The sequence below is a fragment of the Pyrus communis genome, chromosome 16, assembly GCF_963583255.1.
Source record: "Pyrus communis chromosome 16, drPyrComm1.1, whole genome shotgun sequence".
Taxonomy (NCBI): Eukaryota; Viridiplantae; Streptophyta; class Magnoliopsida; order Rosales; family Rosaceae; genus Pyrus; species Pyrus communis.
The window spans coordinates 21,103,375-21,127,469 of NC_084818.1; the positions used below are offsets into that span (position 1 = coordinate 21,103,375).

At 38.5% G+C, this 24,095-nt stretch overlaps 1 protein-coding gene across 1 annotated transcript in view; it reads left to right on the top strand.

Moving 5' to 3' along the window:
• The first annotated feature begins 3,389 nt into the window (after positions 1-3,389).
• The window catches only part of LOC137719943 (uncharacterized), a 62,732-nt gene continuing 42,026 nt past the window's right edge, over positions 3,390-24,095 (top strand). Inside the window, exons 1-3 of the mRNA XM_068458920.1 lie at positions 3,390-3,557; positions 4,074-4,148; positions 18,572-19,069. Of these exons, the coding sequence (XP_068315021.1) occupies positions 3,390-3,557; positions 4,074-4,148; positions 18,572-19,069 (741 nt within the window). The remainder of the gene's footprint in view (positions 3,558-4,073; positions 4,149-18,571; positions 19,070-24,095) is intronic.

Below are 24,095 nucleotides of genomic sequence, written 5' to 3' on the forward strand. Positions count from 1 at the left end.
CAAACCAAAAGACTCAAACAGCACCCAAAACACTCAAAACTGCCTTAAAAACACTTTCTGGGCAGTTTTGAGCACTTTGGTGAATTTGTGTAACAAATTGAATCAAAACACTTATAAACACAAACTAAGACACTTTCTAACTAAATTGGAAACTAAAGTAAAGGGGGATTGAGATTTTGACGAAAATTGAAATAACAAAACAAGTTAATAAACTAGGCAGATTGTAAAACGAATTCCTTGAAAACAAGATAATGGATGGATTAGTTAGAGGTCCATTCTCCACACATGACACATTTATATATGAATCGATTCTCCAATTGCTTTTCATTAACTATGATGCTCAACACCCCAAGTTAACCGTGAAGCACTAATTAACTCTCAAATTTTCCTTATGTTATTGAATTGGATGATGCATGCTACAATTCAAATCATTCTCCAATGGTTCTCAACATGAATGCATAGAAGAGATACAATGAGAGATCATTATGCTCTATGAAAATTATAAGTGTTGACGAGGCAATTGTAACTATGAATGCATGATACTCTTGCCAAGAATTCAATTAACGCGGTTGTGACTAACAACCTTCACTACTCATGTTTATAAACTTGTGACGATTAGGTGAAACCTGTTTATAAACTAGCATCGAGTTTATGCATGAAGACTAAGTATGCATCCCTAATCAACATACAAAAACAAGTTTTTAATAAACATGATAATTGAATTGCAATCACAACTTAACAAATCACAATTGGAAGAAATCAATTCATATTTCAAACATGTTCATGGCTTCAAACTTTCCCCTAACTAATTAGGGGTTTAGCCACTCATGATTACAACAAACTTAGAGAGTAATAACAAAGTAAACATTGAAAACAAGAACGAAGAACACCTAAAAATTCCAACAACTCAATCTTGAATTGTATGAACGTTTAGGCCTCTTCTCCTCTAGTTGCTGCAGCACAAGGGGTTTTGGTGAGTTTTGGGGGTTATGGATGATGTAGAATGATGTGTTTAGGGTAGGGATGGATGTAGGGGAAGGCAAGGAGTGTTTTTGGGCAGAAAATATGAAGAATGGTGAAGTATGGCAGTGTTAGAGAGAGGGAATGAATTTCTGGCGTGAATGAATGTGTATGAGAGATGGTGATCTGATCTAGGGGTTAATATGAGTATATATAGGCACTTAAAACCCTAGGGTAATCAGATATGGACTTGAATTAATTAATGGGAGTGCATGTGGCTGCAATGGTAAAGGGGGAAGTGCATGTGGCTGCAATGGTAAAGGGGGAAGTGCATGTGGCTGAAATGGATTAAAGAATGGGAAGTGCATGTGGCTGCAATGGTAAAGGGGGAAGTGCATGTGGCTGCAATGGTAAAGGGGGAAGTGCATGTGGCTGAATTGGATTAAAGAATGGGAGTGCATGTGGCTGCAATGGATTAAAGGATGGGAGTGCATGTGGCTGCAATGTAGCCTTCTAGAAATCAGGTTTTTAGGCCCCCTTTGCAGCTCCCTAACTGAATTCAAGCCTTTCAAATTCGTCCATCCTCATGCCTCCATGCTTGCACTATCCAATCTTGGCCCAAAAATGCTCTAGAATGCTCCAAATTGCTTCTTTATGCATACTTTGACAATAAAACCTGAAATTGCACGAAAATAACTTTAAATACTATAATTAACATAGTTTAGCTAATTAAATGCAAGAAAACAAGCTAACTAAGTCGTATAAATATGCTCCTATCAAGAGGGAATTAGGGTGGTGGCTCAATGAATATGCAATGAGAGAATAATATCAATGAGAGGAGAAGTGACGGCTCGTAGCTTAGGGTTAGGAAAAAGGTGCGGCTGAGATGGTTTTTGTATAGGGTTATAAAAAATAAAACCCTAGCTTATTAAATCAAAGGCTCACAAAATTCTGAAATTAAATCAGAAATTTAAAAGGAAGTTCACTAAAAGGTGCGGCTAGGGTTGATTTGAGAGGGAAATAAGTTTAAGTTTCAGAAATAAAAGGGAGAGTGGCTGCAAGGAAAAAGGGCTAGGGTTTAAGTGCATAAAATTAGCCCAAAATGCCCTCCCTTGCACGGCAAGGGAAGGGGAGAAGAGATAAGCCCACGGCAAGGTTGTGTAATTGGGCTAGGGCCTTGTTTTGTGTCCTAAAGTGCCCACAAGACCTTCAAAGTGGCTAGAAAATATGGACGTTTAAGTTTAGGAAAGGTTACCAAAACGGGAAACCTAGGGTTAACTTTCCTACTTCAAATAGGAAACCTTGTTTAAGTAGGATTCCTCGTTTTGGTAGGAATTCATCGTTGGAGTAGGAATTCGTCGTTTATTCAAGTCTTCAACTCATTCATTCCTCTTTCGCTCCAAAAGACTCCAATTTGCATCTTCTTGCACACTTTGGCCTTATAATCTGAAAATACACAAAAGTGGCCTTAAACACTAAAATAACTAAGTAAACACAACATAAATGCACGAGAACAAGCTAATTAAGTCGCATGAATATGCTCCTATCATGAATGCACAACAATATTCAATCTCAATTAGGTAAGTTCTTCATCCGATATTCAATCTCAATTAGCTAATCTTACTTCCATTGTTTCTCAGATGGCCGAAGGTATGAGAATCCAAGGACCAATGGTGTGTGGAGTATGTTCTATTCAAGGACATGTTTCTGACAAGTGTCCTCAACTTATTGAGAATGGTGGATGGGAGGCCGCGAATGCAATTGGATTTCAAAGCCAAAATCAACCAAGGAACGATCCATATTCCAACACCTACAATCCCGGTTGGAGAGATCACCCCAACTTCAAGTGGAGGGAGCCACAACAACCCCAATCACAAGGAGGCTTTAGGCAACAACCTCCGGGCTTCTACAACAAGCCATACGCACCCACACAAGCACCTTCACAATTTGCCCAAACAAGTTCAGGTAACACTTTAGACAATGATACACTTCTTAAATTACTAACTAACTTGTCTCAGGGACAAGAAAATCAAGCCAAGGCAATGCAAAACAATGACAAAAGGGTGGATCATTTGGAGAAGCAAATTGGGCAGATTGCAGATTTTGTAGGGAAATTTCGAGACCAAGGCCAACTCCCTAGTTCTACCATTCCAAATCCAAAAGGAGGGTTCAAAAGTGCAAAAGCCATAGTGTTGAGAAGTGGAAAAGAAGTTGGGGCAGATTCTTCATAAAAAACAGGTCACAAAGAGGATGAAAAACTGCACTTCGAAGAGGGGGAAGCAACCAAACCCACGGCAAGGGTGGAACTCCCTTTGCCGCCACTTTCTAGTGACCCTAAACCATCCAATCTGTCCAATAAAGGTAAGAATGTGTCAAATTCAGTTTCTACTAATGTTTTCCCTTCGAATGTTCCTTTTCCTAGTAGGTTTATGCAAACGAAGAAGGAGGAAGCTGAAAAAGACATTCTTGAGACATTTAGGAAAGTCCAAGTTAACATACCCCTTTTGGATGCAATCAAGCAAGTTCCACGCTATGCCAAGTTTTTGAAGGAGTTGTGCACCACTAGGAAGAGGATTTCGACCAAGGAGGTTGTCAAGGTAAGTGAAAATGTCTCCGCCATCTTGCAACGAAAACTACCCCCAAAATGCAAAGATCCATGTAGTTTTACAATTCCTTGTGTCATTGGTAATATTCGCTTTGAATCTGCCATGCTAGACTTAGGTACCTCTATAAATGTTATGCCATATTCAATTTATGCATCTATGAATTTAGGAGCGTTAAAAAATGATGGTGTAATCATACAATTGGCCGATAGATCTAACGCCTATCCAAAGGGAGTTTTGGAAGATGTTTTAGTGCAGGTTAATCATTTAATCTTCCCGGTGGATTTCTATGTTCTTGAAATGGATGAATCGGATCATGCCACTTCATTACCCATCCTCCTTGGAAGGCCATTCATGAAAACGGCCCGGACCAAGATTGACGTGTTTAACGGAACTTTGTCCATGGAATTTGATGGGGAAGTTATTAATTTCAATCTTTCTGATTCTATTAAGTACCCTAGTGAGGACCATTCATGTTTCTCTATTGATATAATTGATTCTTTGGTGCAGGGATATCTTGACGATTTGAATGACGATGCGCTTGAAAAAGCCATTACAAGAGGCATGGAACGCAACAACGAGGAGGTAACACCTAGGTTAACCCACGTCACACCTAGATTACACTATGCCGTGCCCCCTAGTGAGGAAGTTAGGGAGATGGTTGCTGCCCTTGAGTTGTTGCCCAAGCATGATGGTAAGTTTCCTAATCGTGAGTCAATTCCTATTTCGACTAACAAGTTGCTTCCGTCCATCATTCAGGCACCCGTCCTCAAACTAAAACCATTACCTAGCCATTTGAAGTACATTTTCTTGGGAGAAAATGAGACCCTACCTGCCATTATCTCCTCATCCCTCACGGCCCAAGAGGAGGAGAAGCTAGTCCACGTGTTGAAAGAATACAAATCTGCCGTAGGATGGACATTGGCCGATATCAAAGGTATAAGTCCTACAACGTGCATGCATCACATATTTCTTGTGGAGGGGGCCAAACCAACTAGAGAGGCTCAACGCCGTCTTAACCCTCCGATGATGGAAGTTGTGAAAAAGGAGATAATCAAACTTCTAGATTGTGGAGTCATCTATCCAATCTCGGATAGTAAGTGGGTTTCACCTATCCAATGTGTGCCTAAGAAATCCTGTGTGACGGTTGTGGAAAATGCCGAGAATGAGCTTGTACCTACTCGCATTCAAACCGGTTGGAGAGTATGCATTGATTATAGGAAGATAAATGCCACCACAAGGAAGGATCACTTCCCTTTGCCGTTCTTGGACCAAATGCTTGAAAGGTTAGCCGGTTATTCCTTTTATTGTTTTCTTGATGGATACTCTGGTTATAATCAAATTGTTATTGCCCCGGATGATCAAGAAAAGACTACTTTTACTTGTCCCTTTGGAACGTTTGCATATCGGCGCATGCCATTCGGTTTGTGCAATGCTCCAGCAACGTTTCAAAGGTGTATGGTTAGCATCTTTTCTGATTATGTTGAAAGGATTATTGAAATATTCATGGATGATTTTAGTGTATTTGGTGGTTCATTTGATAATTGCTTGGATAATCTCACTTTAATCTTGAAACGTTGCGTTGAAACAAACCTTGTGTTAAATTGGGAGAAATGCCATTTTATGGTTAAACAAGGTATTGTTTTGGGTCATATAATCTCTGAAAAAGGAATTGAAGTTGATAAGTCTAAAATAGATCTTGTACGCTACTTACCCTCTCCTACTTCGGTGAGAGAGGTTCGTTCTTTTCTTGGTCATGCAGGATTCTATCGACGATTTATCAAGGACTTTTCCAAGATTGCACAGCCCCTATGCCGTCTCCTCCAAAAGGAAGTGCCTTTCGAGTTCAACGAGGCGTGTGAGAAAGCATTCAACCATCTCAAAGAACTCCTCACCACGGCACCAATTATAACTCCACCAGATTGGTCCATTCCCTTCGAACTAATGTGTGATGCATCGGATTATGCACTTGGCGCTGTTTTGGGCCAAAGGAAAAACAAGCAGCCACATGTTATTTATTATGCTTCACGCACTTTAAATGATGCTCAATTGAATTATTCTACAGCTGAAAAAGAACTTTTGGCGGTTGTATTTGCATTAGATAAGTTTAGATCATATCTAATTGGCACTAAAGTAATTGTTTTCACTGACCATGTAGCCTTGAAGTATCTTCTCACCAAAAAGGAGGCCAAGCCAAGACTCATTCGTTGGATGCTCCTACTTCAAGAGTTCGATCTTGAAATTCGAGACAAGAAAGGGTGTGAAAACGTGGTGGCTAACCACCTAAGTAGAATGGTGCGTGAGGAAGAGCCTATCCCCATTTTAGAAACATTTCCGGATGAGCAACTTCTGTCCATTCAGGTTAGTACCCCTTGGTATGCCGATTTGGTCAATTATTTGGTATCTAGACAAGTTCCTAGCACCCTAAACAAATTCCAACGTGATAAACTCAAAAAGGATGCTAGATTTTATGTTTGGGATGACCCATACTTGTGGAAACATTGCCCAGATCAGATTATAAGGAGATGTGTGCATGAATCAGATTTTCATTCAATTTTAAGTTTTTGTCACACATATGCTAGTGGGGGTCATTTTGGCACCCAAAGGACAGCTTTAAAAGTTCTTGAGTGTGGTTTTTATTGGCCTACTTTGTTTAAAGATGCAAGAACCTTTTGTTTAGCTTGTGATAAGTGTCAAAGAACAGGTAACATAGGGCCTAAGGACCAAATGCCGCAGCAATCTCTTTCCTTTGTGGAAATTTTTGATGTTTGGGGTATCGATTTCATGGGCCCCTTTCCTCCATCTTTTGGTTTCACTTACATCTTGCTAGCTGTCGATTATGTTTCCAAATGGGTGGAAGCCAAAGCCACCCGTACTAACGATTCTAAGGTTGTTGCAGATGTTGTGAAATCTAATATTTTTGCTAGGTTTGGGATGCCCCGAGTCTTAATCAGTGATGGGGGTTCTCACTTTTGTAACCGCACCATTGAAGCATTGCTCAAGAAGTACAACGTTACGCATAAGGTTTCAACACCTTATCACCCTCAAACTAATGGGCAAACGGAGGTTTCAAATAGGGAGATCAAACAAGTCCTAGAGAAAACCGTGGGACCTTCAAGAAGAGATTGGAGTTTGCGCTTGGACGATGCATTGTGGGCCTATCGTACGGCTTACAAAACTCCCCTTGGCATGTCACCTTTTCGGCTTATCTATGGTAAGCCATGTCATTTGCCCGTTGAGTTAGAGCACAAGGCACATTGGGCTGTGAAAACCTTCAATATGGACTTAGACGCTGCTGGAGTTCATAGGAAGCTCCAATTAAATGAACTTGAGGAGATTAGGAACGAGGCTTACGAGAATGCTCGCATCTACAAAGACAAGACGAAGGCTTATCATGATAAGATGCTTCGTACCAAAACGTTCTCCAAGGGGCAGAAAGTGTTGCTTTTTGATTCAAGACTTCGGTTATTCCCCGGTAAGTTACGTTCCAAATGGATTGGACCTCTTGTTGTTACTAATGTTTTTCCTCATGGTGCAGTCCAAGTCTAAAGCTTAAAAAGTGGCCACGAGTTCAAGGTAAATGGGCATAGATTGAAGCCTTACTACACTCTATTTGAGGAGCATGTCGTGGAGGAAACACCCCTCCATGTCGTGGCTTCCCCTGATGCTTGATGGAGGTGTTCGTCCGGCTGTACGACGTTAAAGCAAGCGCTATGTGGGAGGCAACCCATCCATTCAACAAAGGAAGCCCTAGGAATCCCCCAAATTCCAGATTTGCGTTCCTAAAACCCTTCTCTTTGTTGTTGTGTCTAATCTGCCATGTTATGTTGTTTAGTTGCTGTTTGTGTGTTTACTTGTGTTTTGTGTGAATTTATGTTTAAAAAATTGAGGACCATGTTTGATTTAAGTGTGGGGGGGTAACTAAGTTTATTGGATGCAAATTCGTGGGATTTTATCACCCATAACTTCAAGTATTGTTCCTTGCTGTTTTAAAGTGTTTTTAAGCTGTTTTGGAGTGTTTTAGTGTGTTTTGTTTTATAACTCCGAAAATCACAAAAAAAAATTTGAAAAACATGTTTTGAAAAGCCTAAAAAGAGTGTTTTGAGTCGTTTTTGTGTGTTTGTGTCTTAGGGTACCTTCCAACACAATGATGAGGATTTGGTTTGTAATTGCATGACTGTTAAAAAGAGTTATAAACATGGAGAAAAGTTTGATTTACTCTTGGTATATGCTTGGTTATGGTTATAATATATGACTTCACATGCAATCATAAAAGAAAAATTCGTTTTTGTAACATGCTTGAAGGAAGGAACTCAAACAAACGCTACAACCTTATGAGACTTGAGCCTAAACGTTATTTGGAGAGTTAAAATCTGTGCATTATCGTTTTCTAGAGTCGTTGCATGATCTCATTATTCTTTGCTTGGTTACTACTTAGAAGGCGTTTCATCATATAGTTCCAAATGCTAGAACTCATGCCCATTTCATTCAAAGCATGTTATTGATGTGCATAACACATATTCAAGAAGAAGTTGTGTAGTGACCACCACCAAAGCCAGATTGCCGTGTATCCGATCTCATTTTCTGTTTAAGTTAACCCCGTTGAGCCTTGTTTAGCCTTTATTCTTTGTTAACCCACATTATCCTCACCTAGCCTAGTTTAGGACAGTCCACACCTTTGTTCTTAAAAGATAGTGAGCATGACTTAAATGAATTCCTTTTGAGTTACATTATGCAAGAAAATGAGTGTGGGGGAGGGAATGTTTGTTCTTAAAGTTATATGTATGTTTTGAGATTCAAAAGACAAGAAAAAGTTGTGAAAAACGTATGAAAAAGAAAAACAGAAAAGAAAAGAAAGAAAGAAAGGAAAAAGAGCTTGAAAAGATGAAAGAATGAGTGATTAAGTGTTGAATGTTGAAGAAAGGGTCCAAAACACCAAATCTGGCCCTAAATTGTCTAAATTCTCCCTTTTTGTTCAAACATTGAGTTTTCATTCAAAAGTGAATTCTAAGTTGATTCAAATGCTTTGCTCACTATTTCTTTAAGAACCTTTGTTTTCCATATCCCTTCTTTGTTAGCCAAACACCCCAAGCCCCATTACAACCCTTGGCTTCAATCTTGAGTGTTATGTGTTTCAATTTGTGGAGTTTGAACTTGGTATGAGCATATGGTGTCATTGGTTCTCGCATCTAAGTAGTAGCATTCCATTCATGAGATCATATCTAAACATGCTTATTAACTCCAGAAATTGCTTTCTTTGTGATACATATATGTGAGTGTTCGTTTTCATGTTTACATCAATCTTCTCACATATAACTAGATTAGGGTGTGTAGTTAGAAAATCTGAGTGAAAATTGAGTGCATATCTTGTAAGGAATTGAGCAAATTCTCTAAGGCATGTTACTACATTCAAAACATGGTTTTAAATGCTTAATTGTGAACTAGTATGTGGTGACTATGTTTAAGAATGTGCTCAAGTGTAAAGAGGACCAAAATCTGTGGGGATAATGAATTTTAACATGTCATGTGCATTGGAAATCCCTGAGGCAACGTTGGAAGGTTTAGATTGTCGTTTGTTTGTTTTGCTTCGTTTCGTTGTGTTTAGTTTGTTTGTTTTGCTCGAGGACTAGCAAAAGCTAAGTGTGGGGGAATTTGATAGGAGCATATTTATGCGACTTAATTGGCTTGTTCTCGTGCATTTACGTTGTGTTTCCTTAGTTATTTTAGTCCTTTATGCTTCTTTTGTGTGTTTTCAGGTTCTAAGGGTTAAAGGAGCAAAGAAGTGCATTTTGGAGCCTTTTGGAGCACTTTTGGGCTAAGGATGGATAGCTTATGCTTGGAGCCAAAGTGTTGGACGAAATTGAAGATCAAGTGAGCCTAGAATCGAAGGAAGAAGGAGGAATCAAGAATTGGAAACCAGTTTCCATTATGGGGAGTTTCTATTCTTGAAAGGTTTCCAATTGTGCAAGTTTCCAAATAATATTGGTTGCCTAAATCACATGTTCTAGAAGCCCTAGACATGTCCTAAATTGTGTCGCACCTCACCTTCCTTTTCTCTCTCAAAATCTGCAAGTTTTGCACTTTCCCTTTCTTCTCCTCCCTTGTGCCGCAAGACTTAGCCTTTTTCCCCTAATTCCTGATTTCAATTACCTATTCTAAAGGGATTTAACTTAATTCCTGATTCTTAGAATTGATTTAGGGAATTAAACACTTACCTATTTCTTAAAAGCCTTGCCGTGCACCTCCATTAACCCTTCCTCTTCCTTGCCGTGCAAGGGAGATGATTCTTTCTTATTTCATTGCATCTAAACACATTCCTCTTGTGTTTAATTCCTTTGCTGCAACTTTTAGGTAGTTTCCTTCACTTTTATGATTTGATTTCCTATTTCTAAAAGCTTTTGACTTAATTTCTGATTACCTAAATAACCTAGGGTTTTAATTCCTTTAATCCTATTAATAAACCTCCTTGTTGCAGCCACAAAGGATTCATTCATTCACCATTCACGCCAGAAATTCATCCCTTCCCTCTAACACATCCATACTTCACCATTCTCCATATTTTCTGCCCAAAACCAACCCTTGCCGTCCCCGACATCCATCCCAAACCTAAATCCATCATTCTACATCATCCATAACCCCCAAAACTCACCAAAAACACTTGTGCCGCAGCAATTAGGAGAGGAAGGAGGCCTTGAACGTTTCATGCTCGCAAATTGGAGCGTTCTTAGGTGTACTTCGTTCTTGTTTTCAATGTTTATTTTGTTATTAATCTCTGAGTTTGCTGTAATCATGAGTGGCTAAACCCCTAATTAGTTAGGGGAAAGTTTGAAGCCATGAACATGTTTGAAATATGAATTGATTTCTTCCAATTGTGATTTGTTAAGTTGTGATTGCAATTCAATTATCTGTTTATTAAAAACTTGTTTTTGTATGTTGATTAAGGATGCATACTTAGTTTTCATGCATGAACTTGATGCTAGTTTATAAACGAGTTTTACCTAATCGTCACAAGTTTATAAACATGAGTAGTGAAGGTTGCTAGTCACAACCGCGTTAATTAAATTCTTGGCAAGAGTATCATGCATTCATAGTTACAATTGCCTCGTCAACACTTATGATTTTCATAGAGCATAATGATCTCTCACTGTATCTCTTCTACGCATTCATGTTGAGGACCGTTGGAGAATAATTTGAATTGTCGCATGCATCATCCAATTCAATGACATAAGGAAATCTGAAGGTTAATTAGTGCATCACGGTTAACTTGGGGTGTTGAGCATCATAGTTAATGAAAAGCAATTGGAAAGTCGATTCATATACAAATATGTCATGTGTGGAGAATGGACCTCTAACTAATTCATCCATCATCTTGTTTTCAAAATTCGTTTTACAATCTGCTTAGTTTTATAACTTGTTTTGTTATTTCAATTTTCGTCAAATCAAAACCCCCCTTTACTTTCTTGTTCTAGAGTGTTTAGAATCTGTTTAGTTTGTGTTTTAAAGTGTTTTGAGTCAAACCATAACCTTAAATTCGTCCAAAATTGTGTTTAAGGTCAGAAACTGCCTAGTTAGTGTTTTTAGGCAGTTTTGAGTCTTTTGAACTTGTTTTGAGTCCTTTGAGTCTTCGTGAACGTTTTTAACTTTGTTTTTGTGTTTTTAAGTCAGTTTAGAGGTTTTAGCAAGCCCTCCTAATCCCCGGTCCTGAACGATCCCTACTTGCATCTTTACTACAATTTGACAACAAGAGGGTTAATTTGTGTGCTTAACTATTTTCGCATCAAAGGTCAGAAACTAAAACCAATAACACACGAAAATAACCAAAAAGAAATAACAAGGGATTAGCAAATTTGCTAATCCCCCGCAACGGCGCCAATATTTCATGTGAAAATTAACTTAACACACAAATTAACCCTCTTTTGACAATTGTAGCATATAAGTAAGTAGGGATCGTTCTTAAACTGGGGATTAGGAGGGATTGCTAAACACTTAACTCAACTTCACAGACGCAAAACAAGTTCACAAGACTCACAATGAGCTGAAAACACTCAAAACTGCCTAAAAAACACAAACTGGGCAGATTTGACTCTAAACACAAAACAGGACGAAAATTGGTTCTAACTTGACTCGAAACATGATAGGAGCATATTTATGCGACTTAATTGGCTTGTTCTCGTGCATTTACGTTGTGTTTCCTTAGTTATTTTAGCCCTTTATGCTTCTTTTGTGTGTTTTCAAGCTCTAAGGGCTAAAGGAGCAAAGAAGTGCATTTTGGAGCCTTTTGGAGCACTTTTGGACTAAGGATGGATAGCTTAAGCTTGGAGCCAAAGTGTTGGACGAAATTGAAGATCAAGTGAGCCTAGAATCGAAGGAAGAAGGAGGAATCAAGAATTGGAAACTAGTTTCCATTATGGGGAGTTTCTATTCTTGAAAGGTTTCCAATTATGCAAGTTTCCAAATAATGTGGTTGCCTAAATCACATGTTCTAGAAGCCCTAGACATGTGCCGCACCTTACCTTCCTCTTCTCTCCCAAAATCTGCAAGATTATTGATGCGTGATTTATACGCACACAAATTAAACCCTCTTTTTGTCAATTGTAGTATAAGTATAAGTAGGGATCGTTCTGGACCGGGGATTAGGAGGGATTGTTAATCACTTGGATTTGACTCAAAAACGTAAAATAACAATATGAAACACTATACTAGACTCAAAGAATGCAAAACTAAACTTTAAAACATTAAAACAAACCAAAAGACTCAAACATCACCCAAAACACTCAAAACTGCCTTAAAATCACTTTCTGGGCAGTTTTGAGCACTTTGGTGAATTTGGACGAAATTGGGAAATAAAATGAATCAAAACACTTAAAAGCACAAACTAAATTGATTTCTAACTAAATTGGACATTAAAGTAAAGGCGGATTTAGATTTATACGAAAATTGAAATAACAAAACAAGTTAATAAACTAAACAGATTGTAAAACGAATTTGATGGAATGGAATGAATGGATGACATAATGGCTAAGGCGTTCATCTCCATACATGTTATACTTGCATAATAAAATGATTTTTAATTGCATTTCAATAAACCATGAAACTCAACACCCCGGGTTAACCGTGATGCACTAATTAACCTTCAAATCTTCCTAACGTTATTGAATTGGATGGGTTAGCACATACAACAATTCAAAACATTCCCCACAAGTCCTCAACATGAATGCATAGAAGAGATACAAGCAAGAATCATTACGCTCTATGAAAATTATAAGTGTTGACGAGGCATTCGTTACTATGGATTTGCATGAAACTTATGCCAAGAATTCATTTAACGCGATTGTTTATAAGCAACCTCCACTACTTGTGAATATAAGTTCATAACAATTAGGTGAAACTCACTTATATTCTAGCGTCATATTCATGCATGAAAATTAAGTGTGCACTCTCAATGAACATACATAAATAAGTTATCAATCAAACAGTTAAACGAATTGAATCCACAACTTATGAAACGCAATTAGAAGTAATCAAATCAAAATGCAAGCATAAACATATATTTCGAATTCCCCCCTAACCAAGGGGGGTTTAGTTCCTCATGGTACAAAACAAAGAGAATCAAAGAAACACCTAAACATTCCAACAACTCAAACTTGAATTGTATGAACGTTTAGGCCCTCTTATCTTCCATTCCTCATTCGTACAAAACAAAGAGTATTGACATTAAACCTTGAAATCAAAGAAACACCTAAACATTCCAACAACTCAAACTTGAATTGTATGAACGTTTAGGCACTCTTCTCTTCCTCTTCGTTGTAGCACAAGGTCTAGGGATAGTTTGATGGTGTGAATGGTTTGGGGAGTGGTGGAAATGGAAGGATGGTGTTTGGATTGTAAGGGAGAGCACGGCACAAGGGAGTTTGATGTCTACATTTCTGCAATGGATGAATTTCTGAAATGGAAGTGTGTATGAGAATGCATGGCAATGATGGTGTTTGTGTGAATGATGGCAGATTGTGTGGATGAATGATTAGGGTCTTGTAAGGGTGGAAATGCATGTGGAGTGCATGGTTGTGTTGGTTGAATTAAAGAATGGGAATGCAATCTGAAATGCATGTGAACTATGTTGGAAAGAAGGGGAAGTCACGGCTATGGGAGAATATGAATGGTTTTAAATGTCCTAAAACTAAAGGGAACAAGGTTTCAACACTTTGGTTTTCAATTAGGTCTTCAATTTCGTCCAACACTTTGACTCCAAGCATAAGCTATCCATCCTTAGCCCAAAAGTGCTCCAAAAGTCTCCAAAATGCATCTTTTTGCTCCTTTAGCCCTTTGGACCTACAAACACACGAAAATAGCTTAAAGTACTAAAATAACTAAAGAAACATAACGTAAATGCACGAGAACAAGCCATTTAAGTCGCATGAATATGCTCCTATCAATTATGTCACAATCCCTTTCTTAAAAGCCTTAGCCGAACCTATACATTCCTTTTCTCCCAAAATCTGCAAGTTTGGCACTTTCCCCTTCTTTTCCTCCCTTGTGCCGCAAGACTTAGCCTTTTTCCCCTAATTCCTGATTTCAATTACCTATTCTAAAGGGATTTAACTTAATTCCTGATTCTTAGAATTGATTTAGGGAATTAAACACTTACTTATTTCATGCAAGCCTTGCCGTGCACTTCCTTTGACCCTTCCTCTTCCTTGCCGTGCAAGGGGGAGGATTCTTTCCTATTTCTAGAGTCTTTGACTTAATTTCTGATTACCTAAATAACCTAGGGTTTTAATTCCTGAAATCCTATTAATAAACCTCCTTGGTGCAGCCACAAAAATGGATTCCTTCACCATTCACGCCAGAAATTCATCCCCTCCCTCTAACACATCCATACTTCACCATTCTTCATACTTTCTGCCCAAAAACAACCCTTGTCGTCCCCTACATCCATCCCTATCCTAAACACATCATTCTACATCATCCATAATCCCCAAAACTCACCATAATCCCTTGTGCCGCAGCAAATAGGAGAGGAAGGAGGCTTAAAATGTTTCATGCTTGCAGATTGTCGCATGCATCATCCAATTCAATGACATAAGGAAATCTGAAGGTTAATTAGTGCATCACGGTTAACTTGGGGTGTTGAGCATCATAGTTAGTGAAAAGCAATTGGAAAATCGATTCATATACAAATATGTCATGTGTGGAGAATGGACCTCTAACTAATCCATCCATCATTGATAGGAGCATATTTATGCGACTTAAATGGCTTGTTCTCGTACATTTACGTTATGTTTCTTTAGTTATTTTAGTACTTTAAGCTATTTTCGTGTGTTTGTAGGTCCAAAGGGCTAAAGGAGCAAAAAGATGCATTTTGGAGATTTTTGGAGCACTTTTGGGCTAAGGACGGATAGCTTATGCTTGAAGCCAAAGTGTTGGACGAAATTGAAGACCTAATTGGAGCCAAAGTGTTGGAACCTTGTTCTCTTTAGTTTTAGGACATTTAAACCTTTCCTAATCCCAATCATGCCATGCATAACACACATCCATTCTAACACATTGTCATTGCACATGCATTTCTTTCATTAGTTAACCCACATGCACTTATCACTTATCATCACCACATATCATATCACTTAATCACTTATCACTTATCATCACCACTTAACCACTTATCATATCATAACCACATATCATATCACTTATCACTTATCACTTAATACAACATCCACCTACTTCACCTACAACATCCACCCACTTCACCTACAACATCCACCTACTTCACCTACAACATCCACTTCACCTACAACATCCACCTACTTCACCTACAACATCCACCTACTTCACCTACAACATCCACTTCACCTACAACATCCACCTACTTCACCTACAACATCCACCTACTTCACCTACAAATGACATAGCCATATGTTCCCTCCACTACTCCTATAAATACCCTTGCATTCATTCATTCATGGACATCTCATTTTCATACACAACACATTACAAACACATTCTCCCTTCCCTAGCCGTGAGCTTCCCATCTCTCCCCTTATAATCCAAACACCATTTTTCCATTCCACACTTCCATCCCCCAAACCAATTATCCCTAGACCTTATGCTACAATAAAGAGGAAGAGAAGAGGGCCTAAACGTTCATACAATTCAAGTTTGAGTTGTTGGAATGTTTAGGCGTTTCTTTGATTTCAATGTTTAATTTCAATTCTCTTTGTTTTGTATGAGGAACTAAACCCCCCTTTAGCTTGGGGGTGATTCGAAATTATGTTTATGTTTGTAATATGATTTGATTACTTTTAATTACGTTTCATAAATTGTGAATTCAATTTGTTTAACTGTTTGATTGATAACCTATTTATGTATGTTTATTAAGAATGAACGCTTAATTTTCATGCATGAATTTGACGCTAGAATATAAGTGAGTTTCACGTAATAGTTATGAACTTATATTCACAAGTAGTGGAGGTTGCTTATAAACAATCGCGTTAAACAAATTCTTGGCATAAGTTTCATGCAATCATAGTAACGAATGCCTCGTCAACACTTATAGTTTTCATGATGCTTAATGATTCTTGCTTGTATCTCTATTATGCAATTCATGTAGGGAACTTGTGAGGAATGCTTTGGGTTGTCGTATGCAATCATCCAATTCATTAACTTAAGGAAAACTTGACGGTTAATTTAAGCGGACCTAATTAACCCGGGGTGTTGAGAATTCATGGTTTATTGAAATACAATTAGAAATCATTTTATTATGCAAGTGTAACATGTATGGAGATGAACCCCTTAGCTAGCATTCATCCATAAATTTCATATTTACATTCTGTCTAGTTTATTAACTTGTTTCGTTATTTCAATTTTCGTAAAAACCTCAATCCCCCTTTTGCTTTAATGTTCATTTTAGTTAGAATTCAATTTAGTTTGTGTTTTTAAAGTATTTTTTTGTTTTTTGGTTTGTCTTAGTGTTTTAAACTTTAATTTTGCATTCTTTGAGTCTAGTTTAGTGTTTTAAACTTTATTTTACGTTTTTGAGTCAGTTTCCAAGAGATTTGCAATCCCTCCTAATCCCCGGTCCAGAACGATCCCTACTTATACTTATACTACAAATCGACAAAAAGAGGGTTTAATTTGTGCGCGTATAAATCTCGCATCAATCATCTTATTTCACAAAATCGTTTTACAATCTGCCTAGTTTTATAAGTTGTTTTGTTATTTCAATTTTCGTCAAATCGAAACCCCCCTTTATTTTCTTGTTCTATATTGTTTAGAATCTGTTTAGTTTGTGTTTTAAAGTGTTTTGAGTCAAACCATAATCTTAAATTCGTCCAAAATTGTGTTTAAGGTCAGAAACTGCCTAGTTAGTGTTTTTAGGCAGTTTTGAGTCTTTTGAACCTGTTTTGAGTCCTTTGAGTCTTTGTGAAGTTTTTAACTTTGTTTTTATGTTTTTAAGTCAGTTTAGGGGTTTTAGCAAGCCCTCCTAATCTCCGGTCTAGAACGATCCCTACTTGCATCCTTACTACAATTTGACAACAAGAGGGTTAATTTGTGTGCTTAACTATTTTCGCATCAAATTTTGGCGCCGTTGCCGGGGATTAGCAACTTTGCTAATCCCTCGTTATTTCTTTTTATTTATTTTTCGTTTGTTTTCTATTTTAGTTACTGATTTTTTTTGTTTCGTTGTTTTCTGGTACTAGTGTATGACTCGAAGTTCCCAACCTGTTCATAAGAATATTTTGGACTTTGACGACGATTTTGAGCGGACCTTGAGGAAGCAAAAGAATCAACAAAACCCTAACCCACCATCTTCTAGCTCTACATACGAGTTTGACGAAGGAGGTGAGGAAGGAGAGGCCACGGCACAGTTTGTGGAGGAAGTACAAACCATGGCCATGGACAATCGAACCATTAAAGAGCTCTCTGCCTCAGGTATGGATAATGTCGTTCCTTTATGCATACAATACCCCACGGCCGCTCAAGGTAAGACGGACGAATTTGAACTTAAGTCTAGTTTATTACATCATATTCCTAAATTCCATGGGCTGTCCATGGAAGATCCTAACAAACATCTTAAGGAATTTGAAGTAGTTTGCTCAAGTATGACACCCATCAACGTGGATGGGAGTATTATGAAGATGAAGGCTTTTCCATTCTCCCTTGTGGACAAGGCCAAAGATTGGTTGTTTGAATTGTCCCCTGGAACTGTAAATTCTTGGGAAAGTATGAAACGTGCATTCTTAGAGAAATTCTTTCCCACTGCCAAGATCATTCTCTTAAGGAAACGAATTAGTGGCATCCAACAAAATCAAGGTGAGTCGTTTCCATCTTATTATGAACGTTTTAAATCACTTGTTGCTTCATGTCCACAACATCAAATGAAGGAGGAGCTGCTCATTCAATATTTCTACGAGGGACTCCTTCCCATGGAACGTCAAATGCTAGATGCCTCGGCGGGTGGTGCATTAGTGGACAAGACTCTGTTGGATGCCAAAGCTCTAATTGTCAACCGAGCACACAACGCTCAACAATATGAAGGTGTTGGACAAAGAAAAGGGCCACGGCAACAAAGTGTAAATGAGGTAAGTGCAATTTCCGACATTCAATCACAATTGGCTAATCTTACTTCTCTTGTGTCTCAGGTTGTCAAGGGGTCAAAACCACAAGAAAACCAAGTGTGTGGCGTGTGTTCAATGCAAGGGCATCCATCCGAGACATGCCCTCAGTTGATAGAGAATGGAGGATGGGAATCTGCCAATTCCATTGGTTTTCAAGGCCAAAACCAACCCAAACATGATCCATACTCCAACACCTACAACCCCGGATGGAGAGATCACCATAATTTCAAGTGGAGAGAGCCCCAACAATCTGCACCACAAAGGGGATTTCAACAAAACCCCCCTGGGTTCCCACGGCCATACCAATCTAACCAACCACCATCGTCCCAAAACAACTCAGGTTCGTCTTTTGATAATTCTCAAGTTATTCAATTACTAACTACATTGGCGCAGGGGCAAGAAAAACAAGCCAAGGACATGCAAAATTACGCCAATGAGGTACAAAATCAAGCTCGAGAAGTGACGGATTTGAAGAGACAAGTGGGACAAATGGCTGAATTCATGGGGCAATTTAGTAGAGAACAAGGTAGGTTACCAAGTTCAACGCAGGTGAATCCGAAAGGTGGATTCGAATCTGTAAAAGCCATAAGTTTGCGAAGTGGGAAGCAAGTTGGATCTGACCACGGACCATCCAAACCACGTTCCAATGAGGAGGAAGAGTTGAGAATCGAAGAAGAGGAACAAAGCCTACCCACGGAAAAGGTGGAAACACCTTTGCCGCCGGCCTTGAATGGTTCTAAGACCTCAAATCGGTCCATTAAAGGTAAAAACGTGTCAAGTTCAGTTCCCACTAATGTTTTTCCTCCGAATGTGCCTTTCCCTAGCAGGTTCATGCAAACAAAGAAAGAGGAAGCAGAAAAGGACATTCTCGAGACGTTTCGGAAAGTTCAAGTCAATATCCCTCTTTTGGATGCAATTAAGCAAGTCCTGAGGTACGCCAAGTTATTGAAGGAACTTTGCACTAATAAGAAGAAGATTTCGACCAAGGAGGTTGTAAAAGTGGGTGAAAACGTCTCAGCCATCTTGCAAAGAAAACTGCCCCCTAAATGCAAGGATCCGGGTAGTTTTACAATTCCATGTGTCATTGGTAACACTCGTTTTGAATCTGCCATGTTAGATTTAGGTGCATCAATAAACGTCATGCCATATTCAATTTATGCATTTATGGATCTTGGAGCATTAAAAAACGATGGTGTTATTATACAATTGGCCGATAGATCTAATGTTTATCCCAAGGGAGTCCTTGAGGATGTTTTAGTGCAGGTCAATCATCTCATCTTTCCTGCAGATTTTTATGTCTTAGAAATGGAGGATTCGAGCCATGCTCCATCATTGCCAATCTTGCTAGGCCGTCCGTTCATGAAAACAGCCCAAACAAAGATTGATGTGGCCAAGGGAGCACTAACAATGGACTTTGGTGGTGATATAATTAAATTCAATGTTTATGACTCTATTAAGAATCCTAACGATAGTCATTCTTGTTTTGTCATAGATGTGCATAAGGGCATAGGGCCGAGAGGATCCACACTTATCACAAATGATGTATCAAGAACCATCATTGGAGAAGAACTTGGAGTGATTGCCCTACAACCACCCAATATGGCCGAAAATAGCCATGGTGACATTGTTGATAGGGCTGCTGATTTTGAGCCTTCACCACAACATGTTTGTAAGTCTCCAATCCCAATTTCAATTCCCATTTCAATTAATAGGTTGTTACCTTCTTTGGTGCAGGTGCCCAACCGATTTAAAGGTGGTGGGAACATTTACATGGACTTTCGAAACCAAAACACCACCATTCGGGAGGATCACTATCCCCTCCCATTCATTGAGCCATATTATGAAAGTGTTGAAAGGAAGAAGGAGGAAACACCCCTCCATGTCGTGGCTTCCCCTGATGCTTGATGGAGGTGTTCGTCCGGCTGCATGATAGGAGCATATTCATGCGACTTAAATAGCTTGTTCTCGTGCATTTACGTTATGTTTCTTTAGTTATTTTAGTACTTTAAGCTATTTTCGTGTGTTTGTAGGTCCAAAGGGCTAAAGGAGCAAAAAGATGCATTTTGGAGACTTTTGGAGCACTTTTGGGCTAAGGATGGATAGCTTATGCTTGGAGCCAAAGTGTTGGACGAAATTGAAGACCTAATTGAAGACCAAAGTGTTGGAACCTTGTCCCTTTAGTTCTAGGACATTTAAACCTTTTCTTTATCCATTGCACATGCATCTCCATAAACCATCAACACATTTTCACCAACAATCTGCCCAAAAGCCGTGCATCACACATGCATTTCCAGCTCCCCCCTCTTGCATTCCCATCCTTTAATTCACCCACATGCACTCACAATCATTCACCTTTCTCCCAAAACCGTGCATATCATTCCCCTCACTCTTTGTTTATTACAGCCACATATCCAACTCACATATTAATTCAACCTAGCTTTAATCCACATGCACTCCCATCCACCACTCATTGCCATGCACATGCCATCAGATTGCATTTCATTCATTTCACATGCATTCACTCACCTTTAATCTACATGCATCTTCCATAAATCAAATCACACCATCACATAACCTTGCCATGAGTTCCCATCAGATTTCTAGCATATTCACATGCATTCCATCCTTTAAAACATTGCACATGCACTCATCATCATAACCTAGCTGTCATGTTTCCCCTTTCATCATTCTCTCACATTCTTTAAATCAGCCAACACATGCATCCACCTTTCTCCCATCAGATTTCCAACATTGCACATGCATTCCCCTTACAATTTCAGCCATCCTAGCTGTTTTGCACATGCATTCATTTAACCTAGCTGTCATGTTCCCTCTCCCATCCATTCATCTCCCTATAAAAACCATACACACTTCACACAACATTCATTCATTCTAATTCATTCCTCCATATTCAGAAATTCACCAAAAACACCAATCCTTGGCCGTGAGTTTCCCTTACAATCCAAACACCACCATCCCTCCATTTTCATCACTCCCCAAACCATTCACACCATCAAACTATCCTTAGACCTTGTGCTACAACGAAGAGGAAGATAAGAGTGCCTAAACGTTCATACAATTCAATTTTGAGTTGTTGGAATGTTTAGGTGTTTCTTTGATTTCAATGTTTAATTTCAATTCTCTTTGTTTTGTACCATGAGGAACTAAACCCCCCTTTAGCTAGGGGGTGATTCGAAATATATGTTTATGCTTGCATTTTGACTTGATTACTTCTAATTGCGTTTCATAAGTTGTGGATTCAATTTGTTTAACCGTTTGATTGATAACTTATTTATGTATGTTTATTGAGAATGCGTGGTGCGAGTTCTATACGCACACAAATTAAACCCTCTTTTCGTCAAATTGTAGTATATGTATAAGTAGGGATCGTTCTGGACCGGGGATTAGGAGGGATTGTTAATCACTTGGATTTGACTCAACAACGTAAAAACAAAGTTAAAAACGTTCACAAAGACTCAAAGGACTCAAAACAAGTTCAATAGACTCAAAACTGCCTAAAAACACAAACTAGGCAGTTTCTGACCTTAAACTCAATGTTGGACGAATGGCTTGATTCAAACGTAAAAACACAATATGAAACACTATACTAGACTCGAAGAATGCAAAACTAAACTTTAAAACACTAAACCAAACCAAAAGACTCAAAACAACACAAACACACTCAAATCTGCCTAAAAACCACTTTCTGGGCAGATTTGAGCACAAACACAAATTTGGACGAATTTGTGTAACAAAATGAATTAAAACACTTAGAAACATAAACTAAGACACTTTCTAACTAAATTGGACAATAAAGTAAAGGGGGATTTAGTTTTGGACGAAATTAACTAAAATGACAGATTGTAAATTAAAGCATAAGGAAATAAAGTAAACACAAGATGAATGAATCAACAATTAATGTAATAGGATAGTATCAATGGAAATGAAACTAGGGATTCGATTTCACCATTGCTCAATTAAATCCATGTTTGTCAAGTTAGTTTATACTCATCCCTCTACTTATTTCTTGAGTTTGTTTCACTTAGATATGATCAGCCATATGATGTGTGGACTTGATCAAATGTCCCTAATCATGAACCTAATTGTGATGTGCAACTTTGGTTCCTAATCAAGAATATGTAATGCATAAGAAACTTTCACAAAACCAAAGGGAACACTCGGCAGGATGTTTGCAAAACATTCCCTTCATTCATTCACATATCCACCAAGATTATGCATGATGTGTGCTTTAATCTTGGCTAAACAACCTGTGGTTAATTCAAATGATGATCAAGCACTAAAATCAACACACTAAGTCACAATTAAATTGGAGAATGAAACAGGAAATAGATAGATTAAATGAGCATTCTAACTTGATTACATGACAAACTTTGCAAGGCTAATATAAAACATGAATGAACATAGAATTAATAAGGGACCCTATTCTGAAATCAAAGAAACACCTAAACATTCCAACAACTCAAACTTGAATTGTATGAACGTTTAGGCACTCTTCTCTTCCATCCCTCATACGTACAAACAAAGAGAATTGAATTTAAACTCTGAAATCAAAGAAACATCTAAACATTCCAACAACTCAAACTTGAATTGTATGAACGTTTAGGCACTCTTCTCTTCCTCGTTGTTGTAGCACAAGGTCTAAGGGATGTTGTTGGCGTGTTGAATGGATTGGGGAATTATGGAAATGGATGAGGAGTGATGGAAATGGAAGGATGGAGTTTGGATTGTAAGGGAGAGCCACGGCAAGGGTGGTTTATGGTCTACATTTCTGCAAATGGATGAGTGATTGAATGGAATGGATGAACTTTGTGAAGGGCACGGCCCCAAGGGACCAATTTCTGTTGTGAAATGAATGTGTATGAATGAATGAGAATGCAAGGGTTTTTATAGGAGGAATGGGGGGAACATGACAGCTAGGTTGCATGTGCAAATGTTGGAATGGTATGGTGAGTGAATTTGCATGGCAATGAGTGTTGTTGGTGCTGAAAATGCATGTGTGTGCATGTGAAATCTGCCAAAATGCATGTGAATTAAAGCTAGGTTGGATTAATTAAAGGGATTGCATGTGAGTTGGATATGTGGCTGAAATAAACAAAGAGTGAGGGGAATGATATGCACGGTTTTGGTTGATTTCTGGTGGTTGTGAGGTGGAAAGCTAGGTGGAAATGCATGTGGATCAAAGGGACATGTGGGGGTGGAAATGATGAATGAAATGCATGTGAATGACAGCTAGATATGTTGATGAATGCATGTGACTTGTTGATAGGAGCATATTCATGCGACTTAAATGGCTTGTTCTCGTGCATTTACGATATGTTTCTTTAGTTATTTTAGTACTTTAAGCTATTTTCGTGTGTTTGTAGGTTCTAAGGGCAAAGTATGCAAAAGGATGCCTTTTGGAGCCTTTTGGAGCAAATTAGAGATTGGAATGGATATCATATGCTTGGAGCCAAGAGGATGGACGAAATTGAAGGATTCCTAATCCATTGCAGCCACATGCACATTCAATCATTCACACCAAAACCTTGCACATGCTTTCCCATTTCATTATTCATTCACTTTGCAGCCACCATTCCCCCTTTAATCCACATGCTCTCCCATTTCAGATTGCATTTTCACTCACCACAAACAAGTCACATGCATTCATCAACATATCTAGCTGTCATTCACATGCATTTCATTCATCATTTCCACCCCCACATGTCCCTTTAATCATTCAAACATGCAGCCACACCTTCACCCACATGCACCATTCAAACATACACCCAAACACCACCAGAAATCATCATTGCCGTGGGTACCTATCCCATTTCAGATTGTCATTCCACTTCATTGCACATGCATCTTCATAATTCAACACATGCATTCATTATTTATTTACTTTGCATCCTTTAAT